This window comes from Coffea arabica, chromosome 7e (assembly GCF_036785885.1).
Source record: "Coffea arabica cultivar ET-39 chromosome 7e, Coffea Arabica ET-39 HiFi, whole genome shotgun sequence".
In the NCBI taxonomy this organism is placed as follows: Eukaryota; Viridiplantae; Streptophyta; class Magnoliopsida; order Gentianales; family Rubiaceae; genus Coffea; species Coffea arabica.
In genome coordinates this window covers 5,965,846-5,991,347 of record NC_092323.1, presented here as the reverse complement: position 1 = coordinate 5,991,347, position 25,502 = coordinate 5,965,846, and the positions used below count along the sequence as shown (strand labels likewise).

Below are 25,502 nucleotides of genomic sequence, written 5' to 3'. Positions count from 1 at the left end.
AGACCAATTACCCCAGAAAAGAAAACAAACACTACAATTTTTTAAATTTTTTTAAAAAAAAAAACAAAAGGAAAGAAAAGTTGTGCTCCGCAGGGGCTCAAATAGAAGTTTGGGCGGAAGCTGAAAAAAAATTGCTCATGCTTAGTTAATTTCGATGAAAGGGTAGATAGAAAAATTGATCTAATTCACCAAACATAAATGTTGAACTTGATTCCTCCATTCACCTGCCCCGATTGTGATTGCGCTATCTCTCTCTTTTTATCGAGAAAGCTTAAAGTGAAGAGAAATCATCTGCCACTGGCCATTTGGTCCAGTGGTCATCACTATTAAAGGTGATGCTGGAGGTCAGGGGTTCAATCCCTGCCTCCCATAAATTTGCCACAATTTGTGGCGGTCTTAATTGACCTTCATCGATGGAGTCTGTACTCACATCGAACCCCCTCCCCTTCCCCTTAGACTAGGCTAGATTAGGTTATAGGACATCTATCGTTTCGACAAAAAAAAAAGAAAGAAGAGAAATCATCTAATTTAAAAGTATGTTTTGACGCATAATTTGAATTTTTTTTAACTTTAAAACATGAGACTTGAACCTTCAACTTACCAATCAATGAAAGATTCTAAATCTATTTTTGTGGTTAACTTATCTAAAACAAGTTGGTTTCAACATTGCTCCCTCATTCTCCCCACCTCCAAACAAAAAAAAAAAAAAAAGAAACGAAAAAATGCGGTATAAATGAGTACATTTCCCATGGACTCAGCGATGGAAAGACCGCTGCCACCAAATTCAAAGCTTTGAAACCAAGTAGTCAAATCAAATGTGGTCTCCTGCAAAATATTTTAACATCAAACATAAACAACATTAAAGTTGAAACTTCGCGAGTTAAGCCGCTCCGTATGCTTGTACTGACACTGCAACTAAAAAATGGGAAGATGTACAGTATATATATACATATGTATGTATGTATATTTATTTATTTTGGGATTTCAAAGAAGGAGAAGAAGAGATCGGGTTTAGCAAAGGAACAGAAAATCAGTAACGTCTGTCTCACGCGAAGATATGCTCTCGGTAATAGCAGTAGTAGACTGCTAGATTAATACTGCTAAAAACCATCAGTCACCTAAGAAAGAGAAGGACGTCCTTCATATATTCAGGCTCCCTGGTTTTGTTCACTGATATTAGAGGTGGCAAAATGGGCGGGATGGGCGGGATTTGCTTGGGTTTGTGATGGAACCGGGTCATATGGGTTTGGGCCCAATCTTACCCATATGTATTTTGGGACTAAGTTGGGCGGGATCACTTTGGGATGGGTTTAGATTGATCCCGCCCAATACCCAAATCTATTTTCTACATATTTTTTTCCTTTAATTCATTTTTATTTTTTATATAATTTTAATATTTTTGATTTATTACTTTTTTTTTAATTTTATTAAATAAACATGCAAGTGCTTTATACTCAGGATTCCCATCAAAAATTGGATTAACAAATAAAGGAAAAAATAGATATACAGTCATATTCCAACATATATCAAGATGGCCAAGGTACTTAAGGTATTGAATATTTATTCTCATCATTGTCCGAAGATGACAGGTCTAAATTGACTGAAATGTTGAAAATTCTTGTGGATAATGACTAGGAAAACTACTAGATTATATTCTCTAGTATGACTGTAAAAATTGTTAAAGATAATTTTTGAATCTAAGACTTCGTTTGGATTGGCTATTTTTTCAAAAAATAAGTTTTTCAAATACAATGTTACAGTAATATACAATAACTCAAAAAACATCCCATCCATATTAGTATATCAAATATTTCAAAAAAATTTTATAGTAAAAATTTTTCATATACACTGCTATAATAAAATATTTCAAAAATACCCCCCAAAAATAGTTAAACCAAACAGAGCCCTTGTTATTTGAGCCCAATGGGTACCCAAGTATTTCCCAAGTATTCCCATCAATTAATGGGTACAATTGGGATTTGTCCCATTTTAAACCCAATATCAAAATCCAATACCCATCCCGCCCAAAGTCCCCATGGGCATGGGTAACCCATTGGGACTTGGGACAAATTGCCACCTCTAACTGATATATATATATATACATATATATATTTTTGGTCAATCGCGGTTTGCATATTCCACACTTACTTCTATTTTTATTCTAACCTATTTTAAAAAGGAAAGTCCAATTGGACTTGTTGAGAAACCGACGGGAACTAAATCAACTTTAGGCCAAACGGTGCATAGTGCACATGCGATGCGTAGTGCATTCGTGTGGATTTAAGCCACTACAGTGGGCACATGGTGGGAGGTAATGTTTGTATCCTTAACCTTCCACCACATCAAGCCTTAAAAGACTATGGTGGTGGCCAATTGATTGATTTTGTTGAGTGATTGAATTAGGTAAAATTGAACTCTTTTTTCTTGATAATAGACTATAAAGGTCACGGATTTCCTGTTATATCCAGTACTACCATGTTTCTCGTTACGATATATTTGGCAATTGTACGTGAAAAAAGAAAGATAGACACTTCATAACTAACACTTTCTCATAATTTGTACCAGATTTCATAAATTTCTTTGCAGTAATGACACCTTTTTTTTTTGAGAAAATAAAGAGAAACGCAATATATGGAATTATTTAGTCATGCAAATTAAATAGGGAAGAGTTTCTCAACCCACCAAGGGTACGTAATGTAAATATGTAATGTAACACTACAGGCTCCGAGATAAACAAGCGCGAGCCCATATTTGGATTTAACTCCTAATCTAACTAAAGGGCAAGGATATTGGGAAATTTTCAAAACTGTGTCATGGGAAGTTTTGCTCATCAGCCACATGTAATTGGAAAAAAATAGTTACTATATACTGAGTTGTTGAGACAATTGACCACCACTAAAGTATCATTGTCGTACTAAATCATGTAAACAACATTAATCATACTCACACTCTGTTATCGCACCATTCTTCGTTGGCCAGTACTGGCCAAAGTCTAACAGTGAAAAACATTTATTAACAAAGCCAAGAAATTGCTACTATTTGGCTTAGCTGCAGGGCATAAAGCATCGCACAATAGGATCATGTTGTATATGTAAGGGAACGGAACCCCTCCATGTCTTCTCCAATAATTGTTGGCCTTTCTTTCGTCGGTCTGCCAAACATAGGGCCCGTACGTACGCCTCATCCTTTCCCATAGCTTGCTGCTGGAGGTGGTGGTTGGTTCCTTTGCCAGTTGCCATTCCTTACCTCTGTTGCTCTGCACAAATATTGCCATTATTATTATTGTTTCGTTAGTACCAAGTAGCAATTAAAATCTCTTGGCCAGGCTCCATTGCATTTGCGACCGTCTTGGTACGTTCGAACTAAAAGCAGGCTCAGACGGGCAGTGGCCACTATTAAAACACCCACTATGGCTGTGCAAAACAAGTTACTGTCTTTGGCCACTTAGTAAGCCACTTACCAATTCATGCTAAAGATTCTTTTTCGAGGAAATGAAAATGTTATTTTTTTTTGTCGGACACGATAAATCCTATGATATACCTATTCTTCTATAATGGGATAATTCAGGGGGACTAAACCACCATCGACTCTCGATGAGAACTGAATCACCGTCAGCTCAAACGGATACCTATGCACCCCCAAAGGGGTAATTCGACAGGAATTAAACCACCACCGACTCAGATGGATGCCTTTGTACCCATTGGGGGAACATTTCAGAAAATTATGGATTAAAAAATGTAGGTCAAGAAATAAACATAAGGCACTTTTGATTGCCAACTACTCCTGTTAGAAAATGAAAATATTATGAGGGATATATATTTGCATGATATCTAGAAGAATGTACCGTCAGATTTTTCATTCTCCATCAAATCTGAAGTGAGAAGTTTGAGGGAAGAAAATATTAAAGCACTAGTATTGTTGTTTCGAACAAAGGGCAAAAGTTCTTCTCTTATTACCTTACTTGTAGAAAGTTTCTAACAGGCTTTTCGGAAAGGGATAACTTCACAAACCTTCCTTGAAGTTTCTAACAATTTCATCTAGCTCCCCTTTGGTTTAAATAATTACACTTATTTCCCTTAACATAGTAAAGTACCTATGATATCCTTCACTTAGTGGACAATTCACGGTTTAAGACAATGATTTACAAAACCCCCAAAAAAAATCCTGTGTCTCTATCTCATGTCCATTTCTGCTTCTCTCTTTTTTACATGTTACGCTGCTATTCCCTCTTTTATTATCTTGAGTTTTATGGGTATTAGTAAATTGAAGTTGCAAAATCAACACACAAAGAAGATTATATGTCAAGCTAAAAGTAAATGAAGAGATTTGCAGTGATAGAGAAATAAATAATGAATTGATGATTAAAATAGGAAGAATGACCAAAAATGTGAAAGTCATCGCATTTTATCTGTTATCAAGATTTTTTTAAAAATATCAATAATTTGCATAAGGATTTCTTTTGTTGGATTAATAATTGTTGTTTATGATTTTGTTGTGGAGGTAAAATTTATTCTCTATTTCTTAGATGTTAATATTTTTAAGGACAAGATTAGCTTAGATTAGTATTGGAAAGGCGTTGGGGCATTGAGATTTAATTTTTGAGAATAAAATTGATTATCAGGTATATGTGTGTGTGTGTGTTTTGACGTGGCACATATTGATGTTATATATGCAATTTAGGAACTTTTAAGTGGCTGCTCGAAATTGGAATTGGAATTTATGCTTGGGCGGTTGTTCAAAGGATTAGGATAGTAAATTTGTGTAAAATATGAAAGAAAGTGATCGAGTATGCTTTATTTTTCTTTTTTAGTATTGTACAAAAAAGCAATTTAGGGTCTTTGAAAGAAAATCTGGATCGTTGGACCAACATCGTTATATAAACAGTAAATATAATGGAGGTAAATATAATTTTTAAAATTTGGGGAGAGCTCTCTGCAATTATTACAGACTCAAGGAAGGTTTGTGAAATCATTCCTTTGGGATAAGAGGAATTAGAGGGAGTTAAATCTCATCTCCACCCCAAACATCGAGTTGAAATTTTTGCACTCATTGGGATTAATTTTCATGACACGTTAACTAAACCACATAGGTGAAAAAACTATTGACTCTCTGGGGTAGAAACATCCATTGTCTAAATCCACGGGATTTAGGATTCAATTGCCCTAGTAGTTACAAGTTTAAAATTTTACGTTCCTCCAGAATTTGTATGGGCTGTAATTGTTTTCCTTCCACCGTTTTGAACTTAGCTTTTTCCCTTCTTTTTTAAACTTTTTCAAATAAGAGAAGAGGGGAAAAAAAAACTCGATCTTCCACCATTTCTGAGATGGAACTTTTTTTTTTTTTTTTTTTTACCAATGCCCATATATGCTGCTTTACAACTCTAAATACTCATGCTAATCATTATTTATATCTTGGATTTGGTTTTTTACCAATTCAACTTGCATTGTGCCATTTCAAACAAAGATTTTCACCTATGCCAAACAACTCAATTGTTTTGAACAGATAAAAAGTAAATCATGTCAAAACCCAAACAACTCAAGTGGCAAGGTTTTATCGATAGAAAAGGACAAATAATTCAAAGGGTAATGTTATTTTCACTCCCACAATTTAGTTTATCATATAATGTAATAGATAAAAATAATAATATGATTAAAATGATTGTGGGAGAGTGACTAATAAAAATGGTAATGCGAATAACATTTCTCTGATTCAAAATGACAACTCCCACGTCTATAAACATTTTTGCTTTCCAACGCAGATACTTTGCATAGAAAAGGTTTTTACTTTTTCTTATGGATTTTCATTGAATGATACTGACCATGCGCTTGAATCCAAAGGCCATATTCCAAAACGCACCAAGGTTTAATATTCCGTTAACAATGCAATGAATTACCGTTACTCGATGAATTTTGCCTTTACTCAGCCGGTCCGGGGAAGGACATCATGGTACACAAATTAATAATCCACTCAATTAATGACCCTAGTGAGAATCAACCAGACCAAATTAATAGTAGTAGATGATTCTAGTACGCCGTAGCGTGTGTACCGCTTCCTATGCTTTTCATCGTCCATCGTGAACAGAAGAAAAGAAACGGAGAGAGCTCCATGATTGTTTGTTTCTCCTTCGTCACCACTAAAACCCGTGAACAGTTGGAGCTGGTGCCGAAAGGTAAAGAGTAAAGATTATAGTTACAGGTCGACTAATAATTAGCAAAAGCTATTGCTATTATTGCATCCAATGAATGGGATCCCAGCAGTCGACCTCCGATAGTGTCAGGGTAATTATTGACAAGCGATTCGCAGTTGCACCTTCATTACTGCCATTATTCATTTTCGCAGCTCTCACATTCTCATGTTTATTATGGTTCGACCAAAAGATGGAAATTTTGTCATCAATTCAATTGTGTGTTTGTTTTCTGAATATATGTACAGTGAATACCTGCTCTACGTCACATATGGATACAGCTTAATACGCCGTAGCTACTCCAGAATTTGGCAAAAAGTACACCTCTACTGCGCCAAATTGATGACCTAAATTACATTTCCTGGATTCGAAGAGCTCATGCAAGTGTTACTCTAAGAAAAGTAGCACATTATGCTGATTAATAGCTTGCACAACTCTCGGGAAATCTCTTGCCAAAATTAAATGTGGGGGATTGGTTTATCTTCTTTTTTTTTTTTCAGGTTATGAGTCAAATTTAAATGAATGAATTTATTTATTTGCTCAAAATTAGAAAACATGGAATCTCTAAAACAAATTACACATGAGAAAAGGAGTTGATCTTACGTTACATATCGTCTTCTCTTCTCATGATATAGTAGTATATATGAACTTTGACTCTCAAGTGTCAAACAAGACCGGAGAACCTCCTTCAATCTCAGCATAAGCCATACACATTAAGTATTGGGTATATTAAACTTACAACTGCATGCCATGGTAGGTACATTATATGAGGTTTTAATTCCCTTTTCATTACTCTCATGGCTGATTAGTGATAACGATTACTTTCTTAAAAAGCTGAAGCATAACCAAGCATTAAAAGGTAATGTATGTGTTCGATTCTGCAAAGAATTCCTTTAAACCCGTGCAAGAAAAACCCAGATATACGGAACATCTGGAAGAAAAAGCTTAGTTAGGCTCTGCCTCCTTTACTTGCCAAAAGCTTAAGTCCAATATGCGCTTTCTGTCGTTTCTCATGTCAGTTACCATTTATACACCAGTCACAATACAAAAGGAACCCTATCTTTCTTCGCTGTACACACAAAAGGTCCTCTGAGTGCTCTTTCTACTTCGCTCTGCATTCGAGAGAGAGAGCGAGACAATGACAAAGCTATGATATTTCCATATAGTTTTTGTTTCAGTTGCGTAGTCTACGATAAAGGAGCTGAAATGCCTGCAGTTACAGTGATTTTTAACAAAAATAAAAGAGATTTCTACTTTGTAAAAAGTGATGCATGGAGGAGCATTCATAGTCGTTCTGAATGATATATATAATTCTAGATACGTAGTAGTCTTTCTTTTTCTCGTCTTTTTTTTTGGTGGCTCGACCTGCGAGGTTGCGTGCCATGAACTGGCCAGTGGTTGAGAGACTTGAGATGGGTGATGTTCAATTTTTCATTGTTCAGCATTGTCGTCTTTTAGTGCCCAACTTCATTAGTGTTTGCTTTTTGCTTCATATATGCTACTTGACTTCTGCGCCGGGCATTCCTTTTTGCCCTTCTGGCTTTACGCAGAATTCTATGCCATTTTCAGCATTGTAATTGTACGGGTGTTAGTAGAACCGTAACGAATTGAATTGAATCCAACTTTGAAATTGCCGGTATCTATTCAAAGTTCTGGGTCCAAACTCGAACTCGAGCTTGAAACCTTTATGAGATTAATATTTAAGTTCGAGCTTAATTCAATATCATATTCGGTAGGTTTGAATTCGATTCAAGAGCTCGAAATTTTTATTTATTTTCTACATTTTAGTATTATTTTATCAATAATAAATATATAATATATATAATATAATAATAAATATATTATTAATATAAAATATTTATGTATATTAAATAACATATATATATATATAACTATTATTCGAGTCTTAACGAGCCAAATATGTAAAGTTCAAATTTAATTTAATACTTTAATCGAATTTTAATACTGATGCAAATTTGAATTCGAACTCGTTCAAAGTTGAATTTGAATAGAGTCGTAACGAATCGAATCCGAACTATTCGTTGAGGGTTTGATTTATTTACGGCCCTATGTGTTAGTAATAGTGCTTAAGAGAGACATTTTTACAAAAAAAAAATTCTCATGTTTCTGTCCGTAAAATTTGAGTTTATCAAGCAATCACAAAATAATTGAATTGTATTCTTTGCAAAAAGAGGTATCATATCCCATTAACTTAGATGGTCTGTATTACATGCAATTCCCCGTTATTTTGGAAATAACAATTGACAATAGCTTAAAGCTAATCATTTTAACCCAACTTTTCTTTATGTGTGATGTGCGTTATACCGATGATATTATCATCACTTTTCATCTAAAGGAAGAGGAATGAAAAGGGAAATAGGATGGGGATTCATCTGGGCTTGCTTCAATCTTCAAAAACAAAAGCTAATATTCGACTGTATATCGAGCTTAGAAGCTGACTACAAGGCAGGCGCAAACTATTTAGTTCTCCGGTTTAAGACTTGTATGAATTCTTACTGTGATGGGCTAGCCAGCCCACCTCACAAACAAAAGTTTCCTGGGGTCATATAAGCGCTAGACCCACCGTGTCAGTTCTCTTTTCTTCGTCAATCGTCCCATATCCGAAAATACGACTAGCCTAATTGAGAGAAGAGAGAGGCCCAATTGGTACCCGGCATCTCGATTTGGCACAAAAGCAAAATAATAATACTAGGAGTAATAAAACTCCCGATTTGTCTCTACCCGTAAGTTCTCTCTTTCCTCCCAGTCAAAAGTATGTTGAAAACTACAGAGATGGAAAAATGGCTAGTTTGGTCCTTCATCTTTTGCATTTTGACCAATTTGATCCTTATCTATCATGACGACCATTCTAGTCCCTTATCTTTACAAAAGCAGGCCAATTTAGTATCTACTAGGAGATGTTCACCGTGCTTGCGCACGGTGGTACAGTGTAAATATGCCCAAATTGAAGGGGCAGTGAACATGTATTTCAGAAGCAGAGAAATTATTTACTTCGGTTGAAAGTTTTTTTGGATTCCTAGCATGGTTATAGAAATGTCTAAGAAGCCATGTGTTGTGGGTAATTTTTTCAGCAGGAGAGTTTTTCTTTTGTTAAGTATAAGGTGGCAAAGAAAAAGAAGCTGCAGAGAATGGAATAATATATAAGTGAAAAGAATCCTTATAGTAAACGCTTGAAAAAAAGAAACATGATGCAGGGAAGCTGCTATTTTTTATCGATCTAAATTGATTCATTCTTCATGATGGAGTAAACATGGAAACTGTGATACCATGAGAACTGCTTTTTTACACCATATCTGTCAAAGATTAGAACAGTGTAGGTGTAGCTTGATTCAGGAAGGAAAACTAAAATTTCACCCAGTTCAAGTTGGTGCTCAGCAGCAAAAATGTCCCAGTTATCTATAAACTGCCTTCCATGCATGGTAACAGTTATTGTTTTGTTTCCAGTCCTCAGAGTAACAGAAGGTGTTTTGTCACCAAGTAAGCAGTGAAGCGTAAATTTGGAAATTTTCTGGTGGCACAGTCAACATCGTTAACATTGCTGCAGAATAATCAGGGGAAGATGCATTTAAAAGTAAAAAAAAAAAAAAACTTACAAATTTATGTCGAGTGTTCCCTGTAGCAATCTGATAGAAACACGCTCCTTCAATTAAGTTATTTGCAAAATCTGGTTTCATTGATGATAAAACTCGCTGTCGTACAATTCTTAGCTTTCTATTTACTGCGAAGAAGATTATATACATATGAGGCAAGCAAGCAGAATTTTCTGAAAAAAAAATGAATAATGAGTGAAATCAGACAAAAAAGAGCAAGGCTAACATTCTGATCCAAAGGATGGCTTTAGATGTAGAATATTAGGTAATGGATCTGTCCATGGCATGCGTGCTTGCTGACGGTCCTCTGAGAAATGAATCACATCAAAAACTAAACTTCCAGAATGACGGAGCAAGAAAGAATCACTCTGCCTGAGGATGTTGCTGCGACAAAATTCCTGCCATCCATCTCCAAACCACTGTCTGTTGAGTTTAATGATCCATGTTTTGTAGCCCTCACGCAGAGTAATTTGATTGCACTGGTGCTTAATGAGGATTGCTTGGAACTAAGGAGGAAATATCTAAAATTTGCAGAGAAATTCAAGCATTATGAAAGCTGAGATAAGACGTATTTGCAATAACGACAGCCAATTCAGACAACAAGGATATACCTGGTCAGGCACGTTCAATCTGAAAAAAAAAGCAGCATGAATGAAATGTGGTATTTCTTGCTGGCAAATTGGATGAGGCAACAGTCTGGGGGGACTGCATTTTTTTTTATTCTTAGCTAAAAGTGAAATGCAATTTCTGCCTCTTTACTCTATGTTGCAGTAGGTGTTTTGCTGTTTGGGTATATATAGGAGAAGCACGCAAGACCGAATAAGTTTGTTGTGATGGTGTCGGGTGAACAGTTAGATGAAATTAAGTGATTGAGTTAATACTTGAAGGTGTCCTATTGATTATAGAGAAAGCATGCTTAAAATTCTTGGGACTCATTAACTATTTAATGACAACAGTTGAACCATTACTGGTCATTGGAAAACGAAACATGTAAAAATCACAACAGGCACATTAATGGTGCTTTCATTTTTTTGGAGAGGACAGATGAGGTAAGTTGGAATAAGATTGCGATATAAAAAAAATGCAAGGAGAGTTTTGCTAATTGTAAAGTAATAGAAGTATTGAGTTATGCTGGAAATATAGACAAAGGCAATTGCTGCATTGAACAGCAGATCAATGCGAAACAATACTTGCAGACGCGCCACAACACAAGACATTACGAAGGAGCTAACAATTGAAGCACTCAATACTGCAAAACAATAAGCAAGAACAACTAATGGATATAGTCATTCTGAGGTTGGCAGAGCGACAAAATTACTGCCTAGGCCAATACAAAGCATAAACCGATGCAAAATGAGGGACAAAATCAGATTTCATAGACCTATCAGTAACCATTCACTATGAGGCATTTGGAAAAGAGGAGTTTGAGTTACACCATGGATAGGCGCTTTAATTCAACTTAGGCTTTTTGAGTGCATTGGCCTCGACAGTACGCAGGTCAGTTTCTTGAGTATCATCAGATTCACTGAATCTCTGAATGAGAGAAGTTTTAGCTCTCGAAAAGGAGCATTCTGCGGGCATCTTTGCTGGAGGAGAGTCTATGTTGGAATACTCTTTATAGTGCTGCATTGTATAGCGGCGTTTTCCATCTGCCAGTGGGGTCTGGACAAGCTTCATGTGAGCTATAAATATTTTTGATTTGAGCTCCTGATGTAGCTTCTCTAATGGAACCTCTATATTCTGCAGAATGATCAAAAAGACCAAACATTGGGCACGGCTAAATTGTATCCATATTTCGTTGCTAGATATGATAGAAAGCTGACCTGATTAAAGTGTTCCATTACTTCAACAGTTGTAAATGACAAAAGCTGTTCAGCTAAGTCACCAAAGAGCGTAGCTGTAATGGTTCCAGTGGCATCAGTTAAGTCGACATCTGTTTGGGGAAGTTTCCAAATCAGTGATAGATATAAATAAGCTGCAAAAGATGCATCTGAAAATGGAAGTAATAAGCTGCACCACGTAAAAGACCTTGGTTGTGCTTTTATATTTTTTCTTGCAAGTATTACACATAAAAGTAACTCCATGATCAGCAGTTGTCAAGCGAAAGCATTTTTCACAACTGCGAAGCAACGATTAGCAACGAGAAGCAAAAAAGATAAGAAGCTAAATAGAAGAAAACCTACCTCTTTCTTCCGAGTCAATCAACTGCGAAGCATTGGCAAGAGATGCCGGGTCAACAATGGTTTGGTCTTCACAGGTACGAGAGATGCGTTTTTTGCTGTGCTCTTGAACCCGCTGGATACCAGGATGCCATCCACATTCCCCGCGAGGAAAGAACAAAGGATACTACAGAGAGTCATAGCAAGAGTAAAAATGCTTGATCTTATGGCTTGTATCTGAGTGACTATAGACTTGAATATGAGCGGAAGCATTTGTGGATTCATCACCATCTCCAGTCCATATTGCTGCAACCTGGGAAGCGATTGGGAGATTATATACATGCTGATCCAGACTCACATTGCAGTTGAGAACGATCATGTGATCATCAAGATTCGGCACGCTGCGTAGATCTTTAAAGAACTTGGCATAAGTGTTGTCTGCAAGGATACGCAGAAGCAGCCTGAGAGTAGTTTCTCTTAACTTAGGAGATCCATCAACTCTTCTGGCAAGCTCTTCATCGGTATCAAAGAAGTATAACTGAATACCAGAAGCCTTAGCATCGCGCGCCTGTAATCCTTCGAGAAAATGATAGACCTGGCCTTGGAAGCGAAATGTATAAAGGCCATTTTTGTTCTTAGTTAATTCCTTATCATACTTTGCATCCAAGGATGTAAAAGCAACGTTATTGTTGTAAGTGCGAGCATTTCTCCTAAAGTGTTCACACTCCTCGTCCTTTCCAGTAAACAAGCGACGAAGGTCATAAGGCATTGACGAGCTAACAAGGCTAACTCCTCCTCCGGAACAGCAGAAGTTAGGAGGCTCCATATGGAATCGCTGAGCTCCACAATACTGACAGGGCGGAGCATAAGGCAGGGGCAAAACTTTTTCTGCAATCTTGTCCAGCCGAGAACGACTTCTTTTGGTAACCCTTTTACGTTTACCTTATAGAAAAGTGAAGCTCCAAAAATTAGCGGTAGCAGAAACAAAGGACAAGAAAGTAAAAAGAAGCAAGCCAGAAAAGAGTACTTAGAGCACAACCGAAAGTGAGGAACTGGACAAGACCAAAGGAGCCATAACTTAAATGGCAGCGGAACAAAATAAGGAAGCAGACATACCTGTATTAGCAGCTTGCGTTGGAACAGCAAGCAATCCAAAGAGAGACGAAATAGCTATTTCAGAAGCGTTTGGCGTACTGGATACAGAATCGGCTAAAGATGCTAGTCCATGAGCATCTATAGCAACTCCGTCTTGCTCGACAAAGTGACTTTGTCCAGGAGCTGGACACTGGCTGGCTGAAGCATCAGAACAGACGACTGTTCCTACGAGCGTAGAAGTTGTTTGCTGAACACCAGTTCCGCGCCTTCTCTTTAAGAGGCGAGTTGCAGATCTAGGAACAAGAGGAGGAAGGGTCACATTTTTTTCCCGTGCAGCATTAGCTTTCCTGCGGCGCCGCAAGAGATCTTCCTTTTTTTCTTGTGGCATTTCGGCATAGCGCTTGCGACGCTTGGCATTTCTATCCATTAAGCTGGCACCACTGAAGTAAAGAATTCATGTACTCCCAGACAGAAGGCATCCAGCAGCCATAAAACAGTAGAACACCGGCAAGGCAGGGACTACATGTTTTACTTTCAAACCACACAACGGCCGTAGCAGACAAGCCATGCAAGCGACTCGATAAAACTAATAGCAGCAAGAAAGAAATAGGAAATGGCAGAAGAAGAAAGCAGGAAAACTGGGAAAGGGAAAACAGAAGTGGGTAAAAAATTCTACAAAAGATGGAATAAGCATGAAGGCTAACCAGCAACAAAAAGATTGGATGATGATGAAGATTAAGCAGCAAAGTTCACACAGTGGAGGAGCAGAGAGTACCTGTAACCGTAGGAGTTGGAACGCACAACCTGCATGCAAGAAACAAAAGAAACGGAGTTAATGTAAACGACACATGCACTAAGCTAAACAATAGCAGTTCATGTATAAAGAAATAACAAAAATAGTTCAACGAACAAGGACACATGCAATGAGGAAAAAATAAGTAAACAAAACCAAACACATACAGATAAGAGGAATAGCAGCAGCTTTAAAACACCAGCATGGAAAAGCAAGCACGATACTAAGTTATTGCTAAAAAAATGGAATAGGTGACATGCCAGTTGACATAAGCAGTTCTGGAACTGAACAGCATGGAAAAGCAAGTACGAAGCTAACAAAGTCAACGCACACAACATAACCAGGCTAGCCGCGGGCAAACGTAAACCATCTAAGCAGCAGTCACCATGGAAAAGCAGTATAGGGACAGGAACTAAGCCCACCAAAGGAAAAACGCTAATCAGTAAACAACCGAAACTGATCGCAGATTGATAGAAGCACAGCCTAATTAAGCATAGAAACTGGATAGGCAGAAAGTAAGAAACATTATAAAAAAAGAAGCGTAAAGTAGAAATAGAACGAGGACACGAGGACCTCTTCCAGCTAGTAGAAGCAAGGAGTATATTGATGGCGAGAGTAAGAGTGCAAAAGATGTAACAGAACCAGGGAAGGCCAAGGAGCTAGTGCAAAATAAGACGGAGAAGAGGAACACAGGGCCAGACGTCTGCATGAAAAAGTACAAAAAAAGCTACTATCCACCCCTGTTCATGAAAAGCCGGGCCGAAAGGGTCCATGAAAAGGCGTAAACAGTGAGCGTGTGTTTCAAATCCGAGGAACCAGTAAGAAGTGTATTTTAATAGGAAGCTAATGATCACTTTTCCAATTTTAACAGCTCGATAAAAAACACGATGCTTAGCAAAGTTGCTATAATAATGTATAGTCGTCCTGCATAGCTGCCGTGTATACTCGAAAGTTATTTATTATTGTTTGACAGCGATATGTTATGGTTCTAAGGTCCTATTATCCGCTTTTAATAGAAAGCTAATCATTACAATCCCAATTTTAACAGCTCAATATAAAAAGCATGCTGCTTGGCAAAGATGCTATAATTAGTGTTGGGTTCCAAGGACAAAAGACAGAACAAAAAGAAAAAGGGGAAAAAAACAGACGTTGGGTTCTTCCAAGAAAAAGTAAGAAGAACAAAAAAAAAAAGATTTCCAATTCAAAGCAGCTCAATATAAAACATACACTGCTTAGCAAAGATGGTATAATTAGTGTTGGGTTCCAAGGACAAAAAAGACGTTTGATGGAGGACGACGGCAACTTTCAGAACAACAAAAAAAAAACAAACAAAGAACAAAGAAGAAGGACAAAAACAAAGACGTTGGGTTCTTCCAAGAAAGAGGACAAAAGAAAGAAGAAAGAAGAACGCAAAAAAAAAAAAAAGATTTCCAGCTCAGGCCACTTTGACAACCCGCACGTGAGCAAGACATGGAGGACGACCATGCTTTGGCACCCCCTTCCCAGTTTATATACATTCTTTAAACAATGAAAAATTAAAAATTTTTAATGGAATTAGTCATGTACGCTTGTCATGCACATAGTTAGAAATGATAGTTTTGGTTCATTATATTTAGGATCGTATCCAATTTCTCTCTTATATGTCTATTAGAATTTTCTAATTTCTCATTAAAAGTCCTTCATTGATTTTCTATTGTGAAAATAAGAGTTTAAATTACTGAAAGAACAAAATTAGACACAATCTTATAGATTATGTAACAAAACATTCATTTTAGTGGGTCACATGCCTTGAACCTGACTAATTCCGTTCGAGATTTTCAAAATTTTCCACTTGAGATCTTAGATGGACTTCCTTTTATAAATACAAGGGACTAAAATGGTTGCAGTGATAAATAGGAGACTAACTTGCTCAAGACTCCAAAAATGAGGGACAAAAATGACCATTTATCTCCTAAAGAAATTCTAGGTCGAAATGGGGAATGGTCAGTCACTTCGGTTGGCGAGTAACAATTCTGGAAATGTCTTGGCCAAGATGAGCTTCAACTTGCAAGTTGCAACCAAAACTCAGGTACTTCTGCAGCCTTAAGACTTAGGAGGGGGGTTTAAAGGCAAAACTTGGTCACGATATCACGGAAGTTTCTTATAGTAGACCTACTGTAGCTTGGTGGGATTTTTTGCCCTCCACAAAAAGAAGTATATTAAGAAAAAATAGCTAAAAAAAAAAAAGGAAACAGCTATTATTATTTTGATAAGTGAGTGCTATTAATGCCACAATCCATGTTTTAATTCCACAGCCATTTTTGTGCAAAACAACAAAATTACTCTTCGGAGGAATGATTTTATCATTTGGAAATAACATATGGGCTATTAAATTTTAGTATTTGGCTTTGCAGATACATATGCCTATTCCTTGTGCCAATGGGCGTACATCAAGAACTTTTCTGGAGGGTGCTAGGTATGTTATTGCTGAAGAATTACGGAAGACTTGGGTTTGTTTGGAGCTTTCAAATAATTTTCGCTTGTATCATAAACACATTTTTCAATTCAACTTTTTATATTTTCAATCACCTTTTTATCTCACATACATCACATCACATCACAAAAAGTGTCACGGTAATTATTTCAAACAACACTCCATCCAAACAAAAAACCAAAGGAGGAGGAGGAGGGACGTCGTGGAGTCATTAATTTGTGGTGGTATATTCACCAAAACCAACCCTCTGCCATCATCATATCCGCCTGTATGGTGTTGCAGACTTCAGACCAATATTTATGCTGATGGGGAACAATGGAACATCCACTCCACACCACTGCACTCCAGCCTATTCTATAATCATGCATCCATGTCGTGGCTCACAAGTGGATGCAGATATTTCTCCCTCAAGCCTTTGCAATTCTTCTACATCTTTCTTTTCTTTTTTTCTTTCGGAGTTTTCCATTTTTGATGGGATTGTTCTAATTGGTCAACGTTTTGGGCAAATTATGTGGAGAACGTTTGGGATGCAAAGATTTATTGCTCCACCATTGAGTAGTACTGGGGATGGCAACTGAACATTGAAAGCGCTCGAATGCCAAAAGCCCTTTTGGATTGTAAGTAAGGATTTAATACATGTGAGGTAAAAAAATATATTAAAGGATGTGATTACAGAAAAATGTAAAATTTTTTGAGAAAAAAATTACAATCCATTCTCAACTTTTTGATAAGCCTGACAAACTTAATTTCAAATCTATGCGAGTTAACAATGACTTAAATGGATGCATTGTTTTTTCAATTATTGGTAGGTTAAGTAAGAAACCTCATATGTTCACTCAAGAAGCTGGGCAATGTTTAATATTCTATTGCATCCAATTCTGATGGTCTCTATATTCATTCATACATCATTATCCAGTTGAATTTCACTAGTAGGATGTAGGAAGTACTACAAATACATTCATTCATACATCATTATCCAATCGAAATTTCATCCATGCATCGTTATCCAATCGAATCTTAGTAGTGGGAAGTAGGAAGCACTACAATTAATTAGTGCATCTGTATTCACCTTTGATATCATCACACTTAGTAGTACCAATATTTGGAAAAATTAGATAGCACTAATTACCTTTGATATCATCACACTTAGTAGTACCAATATTTGGAAAAATTAGATAGCACTAATTAATTGTAGTACTTCCTACTTCTCCAATACCATCACATTTAATCATTTTATCCTATATTATGAATTACTCCCTTTGTATCACTTTAATAGGTTTGTTTTCCTTTTTCCATCCATTCCAAATAATAGTCCACTCTTCAATTGAAGAATGTAGTTATTTGATGTAGATTGTTATTGAATATAATCCAATTCATTTAATGTAAAGTTAATTAGTCATACTCCATTCAATGTACATGTATTTTAGAAAAAATAGTGAGCTAAACTTATTCTTCCAACAAAATTAACTAACAATTCTTATTTCTTGTGAGAAAACAAATCAAACCTATCAAAGTGAGACAGGTGGAGTAAATAAAGAGACAAATATATTTAAAAATTTTAAATTATTCATTATCTAATACACTAAATTTAAAGACGTTTAAATGTTTAGTAAATATTTTTATTAAAAAATAAATACTTTTAAATAAGTTATCGCATCCCGCACAAATTCGTAATCTATTCGACAATTCTCATCAATTAACAAACTGCCAAAAGGGATGCAAGTCTGTCCAAAATGATCGGAAACGGGTAAATTTTATATCATAATTAGGACGCCCACTTAAGATTTACTACAGGGCAAAAAAAGACTGAAAGGTAGGATTAGCGGTTGGGTTTAGATTTGTTTCCACCAGTAATCAAGGATTAGTAGCCAGCCTCAATCACGTTCGTTAGTCACCATTTCGTTTTCTCTCCGTTGACGCGCGTACTCGCATTAATGTGTCGCACCTAAATTCTAACCACTCAGCAATTAATCGGCACTTTCCTTAATGAGTACCTTTTTCTTTTTCTTTTCTTTTCTTTTTTTTCTCCAAAGCATCAGCAATTCTCTCTCTCTCTTCAACACTTGATTAAATCGAGGGAGGTCATTGGATGTGGAGCTTTGTGAAAGCATCTGCGAGAAGAATAATCAACTACTCGCCTTTTCATACGAGAAAAAGAGAAAGTAAACAGCTCATTGACAGAGTCGGTCAATTTAATATTTGCCGTTTAGTGCTGTTAATGGGGAAGAATAAAGCGATAAATCACGGAATGCCACACCTTTCTGTATTTTCTAATTGATTTTCGTTCCTTTTTTTTTTTTTTTTTGAGGTTATGGTTTCTAATTATTGGACTAAAATCTTTTAGTAACGACAAGTCTGGAAGGACGTGTGTCGACATTGAGCGTTTGTTGGCCTTCACTGCTGAGGAAAAGAAAAATGAACCGATTAAAGTGAGGTATGGACCGTATGGTCCAGGGAACCAACGAAAGGAAATATATATATATATAAATAAAAGAAAGGAAAGAAAGTGTCGAACGACGATAGGGGCTAAATTGCATTGTTCAAAGGAAAGCTGTAAGCGGACGCGTGTTCGTTTTAACGTGTTACTCAGTTTTCTTTCTCCCCTTCCCACGTTTAGCACGTACGAATGCACCGATCTTCTCATCCAAAATTCATTTCTCATCGGAATGAGTATGATTCCAGTATTGAGGGGGTTGGGGTTTGGGTAGATAAGTCCCTCACAGGACTCCAAAAGTTACCGACTTTTGGAGTTACTGTGGGAATTAGATTTATTTGCGTAAATTCTTACTTCAGTAAAAAAATGTCAGAAAGAGTATGATTCTAGTAGTATTAGGCAATCGAAATTATAATGGAATGTTAATTTCTTTTCCAGCGTTTGATATAATCATATTGAGAAGACAAAATAGAATGGAAAATTATTATATTAACTTAAATGCCTTCAATATAAGGATTAATTTTGCCTCAATATTGAAAGAATGGCAATTATATAAAATTTAATTTTGAAATTCAACTTTTGTACATATATCATGGATCCAGTAATAACAGTGTATACACAATTAGTATGTACGAAGTTTACTCTAAATATAACATAAAAATATTTCTTCTTTCATTTTGTTTGACACTACCATCTTAAGGTACATGCCTAGTTTTTTTGAGTTTGATTTGCAGCAAGAACAAATACATTGCATGGATATCTGGTTTAGAGATGTATGGCTTAATAATAATGAATTCACTTTTTTATAACATAAGATTGCAATAATTAAATACTAAATTAGCCAAACTTAATAGTTAAACTACATGCATGTCAATTCCTATGTCCCCTTGATTTACTTCCATCCGACCCTTAAAATTATTTACAAACAAAAAAAGTGTACTTGTCACTTAGCTGAAGGTCAAGTAGCTTTTTTCCCCCCTTTTTTTCTAGAGTGCATATGAATGTATTTTGGCATGTTATTACTTATTTTGAGTTGGCAAATACCATCACATAATCTAACTTTGTAAATAAAAATATGTTAAAAAATTTCATTAAATACATTATTTGATAGTAAAAAGGGAAAAATGTCATTTGTTAATAGAACAAGAAATCTTTATGACCAAAATGTAACCGACATTTATTAATTCACAAATAACTTAACACTTGACACGTATATAGAAGATAGAGATGTATAGAATGGTAAATTTTGACGCCTACAATTAAAGTGTTTCTTGCTATAATTTGGATATTTCAATATGGAATATGAATGGACTTTCTCTAGAATTTTGTAAGGAATGGAGTTCCGAGAAGAAAAAAAAAGTTGAAATAGGCTTCTTTAGAGAAAAAAAATCACCCAACAAAAAAGTTACACATCGAACACTAGAGTATAATGAATAAATTGAAAAGGTTTTTCATTGCAAACCTTTTCGCGTATCAAACTAGGGGTAGACTATTTCAATTGTTGAATATGAGTGCAATTTCGTTTGTAATTACAGTAATTTTTATCTTGATCGATTTTTGCTTTGAAATTTCACTTGTAATTATGAAATCTTCTGCTGATCAAATTTTGCTTTGACAATTGCAGTAGTAGATAAAAAATCATAGCGTGGAATGCTTCTGCTTGTTCATCTTTCTTCTCGCAACTACTTGTAAAGAAGGCTTCCATTTTCAGAGAATTTGCCTGGAGAAAAATCTGTCCGCATTTGAAATTCAAAAGTTACTAGATACACACGTATATCAAATCAAGTTTACAAAGCAGTTGACAGGGTCTATTCCAGCCAATGATGACATGTCGAGCCGCAATATACGAAGTCTGAACTAATTTCCACATATTAATTGATCAACCCAACCAATTAAGTGCTCCAAAGACACATGATACAAGGTAGGCTTAATGTCTTCTTTTTTTTTTTCTTTTCTTTCATCGAGGATTTTCTTAATAGAGACCGGGACACCCGTTACTATACATAAATTACTATCAGCGGTTTGTTTTGATAGAGTATTATTTAAAATAATTATTACATTTTTTTTATGATGTGATGTATATGAGATAAAAAGGTGATTGATAATATAAAAAATTGAATTAAAAAATATGTTTACGATACAAACGAAATTTTATTTGAAAAAATTTGATATTGAAACAAAGATAGGTACACATGTTAGCGTAACAAATATACACTCTCAACGAGTCAATGAGCATTCATTCACCAAACTCTTTTCTAATAAGATTTATGAGTATTCTATAATGGTAGAAGTAGCACAATTAACAAATTCACAATGTGGCGTTGTTGAGCCCAATTCATTTTGTTTGTATGCATCTTAGTTCTTCGTGCTAAAGTACATTCATTTTGATAGGGTGGATTGATAGTGACAGACTTGCGTAATAATAAAAACATCATTAATGCACCTAATATTCACATAATCTAATATATATATATATATATATACATACTAATAATTATTATTCTCCGTTACAGTTATGTGCTTTCTTTATTTAATTTTGTTTACATCCAATGTATTTATTTATTTATCTAATTAATTTTATATTTTTAAAAATATAATATTCAAAATATAGTTTAATGGATGCTCTCCAAACAAACTATAATAATAATAATACCCCATAGTTTTAGAGAATCAAATAGGAAAAATCCAAAATAAACTCACAGGGTATTCAAGTTAACCGTGTCGTGTTGTCCCAAAACTTCACCGGCCATTTTGAATTGAAGCCTTCAACAAGGGATGGAATTGGTCTCCCCTTGAATAAACTCGATCTGCCCGCCTGCCTTTCTGCGTTTTTTCTGAAGGAAAAAAGGTGAATGCAATCCAAAATGACGTACCGTATGACTTAAGTGGATGGTCCATCTCGTGTAGGCTGTATCGTAGGCTGTCCGTGTCGATGATTCCTGAGAGAGTCTAACGACCTGAAAAATAGAAAAATATCTCTATTAGTAGTATTAGCCTCCACGACCAAAGCCAAACCCATTCCCCAACAAAACCCTTTTGACGGGTCAAATGCCCCACCCTACCTTCTCTTTTTCTTCCAACACCCCCCGAGTAAAAAATCCGTATGTTTTCCCACTCTTCAAATGAACATTCCGGCTAGACCCAATTTCAACTCCTTAAGAAGCCCATTGCCCAATATTTTCTATTCTATGTGCGAACTGGATTTTCTCAAAGCCCCCGTATCGGGAAAGGAAATCAACGGAGTCTATCCACCCCATCACACCGCCGGCGTGTTACTTCCACCGTCCTCGCCGGACTATTAAGTTGATAACATATGACCCTAGACGCATAAGCTCTTCGTTTTTTCTCTCTCCGGATAATGGGTCAGTCTGCTTCTGTACATGTATACTCACCGGGTGGGTCAACCCCGACTTCCAGCCACTGCCGCTGCATCACCGCTAATCAACCGGACGCCGTCTCTTCCACCGACGTCAGTGCTCAGCTTACTCTCCCTATTTTCGGGCATGAGCAAGATTATACCTCCGAGATTCCCGACGAGTGCTTAGCTTTAATCTTCCAATCCCTCAGCTCCGGCGACCGAAAAAGCTGCTCCCTTGTTTCCAAGCGATGGCTCCTTGTCGAGGGTCAGAGCCGCCACCGATTATCTCTCAACGCCACCGCCGATATATACTCGCAAATCCCTGCAATATTCTCCCGCTTCGACTCCGTCACGAAGCTCGCCCTCAGATGCGACCGGAAATCCTCAAGCATAAACGACGACGCTCTCGCCCTCATCTCTCTCCGATGCCGAAACCTCACGCGCCTCAAGCTCCGTGGCTGCCGTCAAGTCACCGATCTAGGTATGGCGTTTATCGCCAAAAATTGCAAAGTATTGAAGAAATTCTCTTGTGGGTCTTGCACGTTTGGAGCTGAAGGCATGAATGCTTTGCTCGATCATTGCTCCTCTCTCGAAGAATTGTCCGTTAAGCGCCTCCGTGGTGTCAACGATGGTGTCGTTGCCGCTCCTATCGGCCCCGGAGCCGCAGCTTCATCGCTTAAATCCATATGCTTGAAGGAGCTTTATAACGGGCTGAGCTTTGGTCCGTTAATTATAGGTTCCAAGAATTTGAGGACTTTAAAGCTATTGCGTTGTTTGGGGGATTGGGATAGGCTTCTGGAGACGGTTGCGAATAGAGAAGAGAATAATTTGGTCGAGATTCATCTAGAAAGGCTTCAGTTGAGTGATATTGGGTTGACAGCAATCTCAAAATGCTCTCATTTGGAGATTCTGCATTTGGTGAAGGCGTTGGACTGCACAAACGCGGGTGTTGTGGCCGTGGCCGAGCATTGTAAACTTTTGAGGAAGCTTCATATAGATGGATGGAGATCAAATAGGATAGGTGATGAGGGTTTGATTGCAATTGCTAAGAATTCTGCGAATCTTCAAGAATTTGTTCTTATTGGTCTGAATCCAAGTTCTGTTAGTATGTCTGCCATTGCGGCGAATTGTAAGAAGTTGGAAAGGTTGGCGCTTTGTGGGAGCGAGACGATTGGGGATGCTGAGATTTCTTATATAGCTGAGAAATGTGTAGCTTTGAGGAAGCTTTGTATCAAAGGATGCCATGTGTCTGATCAGGGGATTGAGGCTTTTGCATGGGGTTGTCCGAATTTGGTGAAAATTAAAGTTAAGAAGTGTAGGGAAGTTACTAGCGAGGTTGCGGATTGGCTGAGGGCAAGGAGGAGATCACTGACTGTGAGTTTGGATGTGGAGGAGACTGAAGTTGAGACAGTTGAGGTGAGTGCAAGTGATGCCGGGGAGCAAGATGATGGAGCAGAGTATCCATCTAATGTGAATGGAATGACAAATGCTGGTGGTGGTGTTAATTCTGATGCTCTGTCAAGCAACAATGCTGGTCGATCTTCAGCTTTCAAGTCAAGAATTGGCTTTTTTGGGGGAAGGAGCCTCGTGGCTTGCACATTTGGGCGGTGGTTAAATGGTAATGGTAGTTCTAATGCTGTCTTATGAGTCATGTAATGAACTCTTGATTTGGAGAAACTCTTGCTTATTCTGAATTATTCTCTGTAATGCCACAAGTGGTGTTTGACTCCTACATTCGGTTTTGAAAGTTTGCTTGTTCAAATGTCTTGTTAGTTGTCTGTTTAAAGTGGTTCAAAAATGCAATGAGACCCTCTTGCCTTGAAGCAATTGTTTGTGTGGCATTGCATTTAACATCTGTGTAAGAATGTTAAGCTGAAATTAATGCTTATTTCTTTAAGGTTAGCTCTTGAGCTATATGTTTGCTGTCTAAAGCACCACATTTGTGCATTCCTCCTGGTTCAATTTTTGGAATCTGGACTCTTCTTTAATTTGGAAAATACTGTCTCTCTCAGGTTGGAGTTTCTTATCGAGGTTCATGTTGCTCTTCAAAAGTATGTCTACAAGTTCTTAAGCTTCTTCAATTATTTGCTTTACTTTCCAATGCAAATGTGGTAGCAGAACCAGCAAACGTTTTGTACTATCCTCACTGTTAACCTTGTGTTTCAGTTTTCTTCTTGGCAAATTCTCATTCTCTTCCTTTTCTGTAAAACAAAAAAAAAAAAGAGAGAGAGAGAAAATAGTGGCCTTGTGTTTCACGTAGATATTTCCAGTACTATTTAATGTGAAGCCAACTGATATGCATCATTCTCTAGTTGTCACTTGTACCAGTTTATAATCAAACGATGCATCTTCTTCTGTGGCTTTGTAAATATCATCTTTGATTTATTTGACAACTTATATATCAGACTATTCATTCTTGAAGGTTTGCAATTGACTTTGATTTTGGGGTCTTCTTCGCACAGCTGCTGCTTAATAAAATGTCTGCTAAGGATAAGCTGCTTGTAATTTTGTTTTACATTTCTTGTTGAGTTAATGGTGATTTCCAATTGTTGCATCATATTGCATATACAAGTACGTTTTGTTTGACATATTATCAACTGTTTCCTGTGGTTTGTGTTGTGGTATAACTTTGCTGTGGTCTCTTGAGGTGATGAGCATGAACATTTAGTATGTGAAAGGCAGTTATGCTTTGGTGATTTTTGTTTATGATCTTGACTTTTATTATACTAGCCCCTGCTTAGTTTTTTATTTGATTTTCATTTTGCGTTTTGTGATGTAAAAAGAATAAGTACTACATTTAATCAGATGTAAGTTGCTGCGCATGGTATCCAATTGGTTTTTACTAGATCATATACTAATTTTGAGAATTCTTGTGCATACCTATCATTTTTACTGCCTGTCCCTGTTTTTGACTTGGTTGTTGATTTTAAGGTTTATATATATATATATATATATATATGTATATATATAAACCTGTTTTGTAGCTCTAGGATTTACAATAGAGTGTTCACATTATTTGACTTTGAATGGGAAGTCTTCTACTGGACGGCCTATTCTATTGAGGTAGAGTGGACTCAGTTTGGAAATCCGTCCCACTTATTCACCAACTGAAAATTGGCATATCTGCCTATGAAAGATGTTTTTGACCAGAACGTCTCATTCATGAGTCTCATCCGCCGAACCACTGACTGGTTCGACTGTCGTTTCATGGAGTTTAGCTTTAGATCTTGCTTGGCGGTGTGTTCGTGGTGGAATATCTTGTAGCAATGTCTTGGTGGGATAAGGATTAGTATTTTCCTCTCTTTTTATTAGAGGTGGCAATTTGTCCCAAGTCCCAATGGGTTACCCATGCCCATGGGGACTTTGGGCGGGATGGGTATTGGATTTTGATATTG

At 36.8% G+C, this 25,502-nt stretch overlaps 1 protein-coding gene across 1 annotated transcript; it reads left to right on the top strand.

Moving 5' to 3' along the window:
• Positions 1–21,746: 21,746 nt before the first annotated feature.
• LOC113702111 (F-box protein SKIP2-like) lies at positions 21,747–24,021 on the top strand. The gene has a single exon (XM_027223109.2). The coding sequence runs from the start codon at positions 22,108–22,110 to the stop codon at positions 23,752–23,754; it is 1,647 nt and encodes a 548-aa protein (XP_027078910.1). The 5' UTR covers positions 21,747–22,107; the 3' UTR covers positions 23,755–24,021.
• The last annotated feature ends 1,481 nt before the right edge of the window (positions 24,022–25,502 follow it).

Bases quoted from the DNA above. Each gene is read 5' to 3' on its own strand.
- LOC113702111 (XM_027223109.2), top strand. From the start codon at position 22,108: ATGGGTCAGTCTGCTTCTGTACATGTATACTCACCGGGTGGGTCAACC.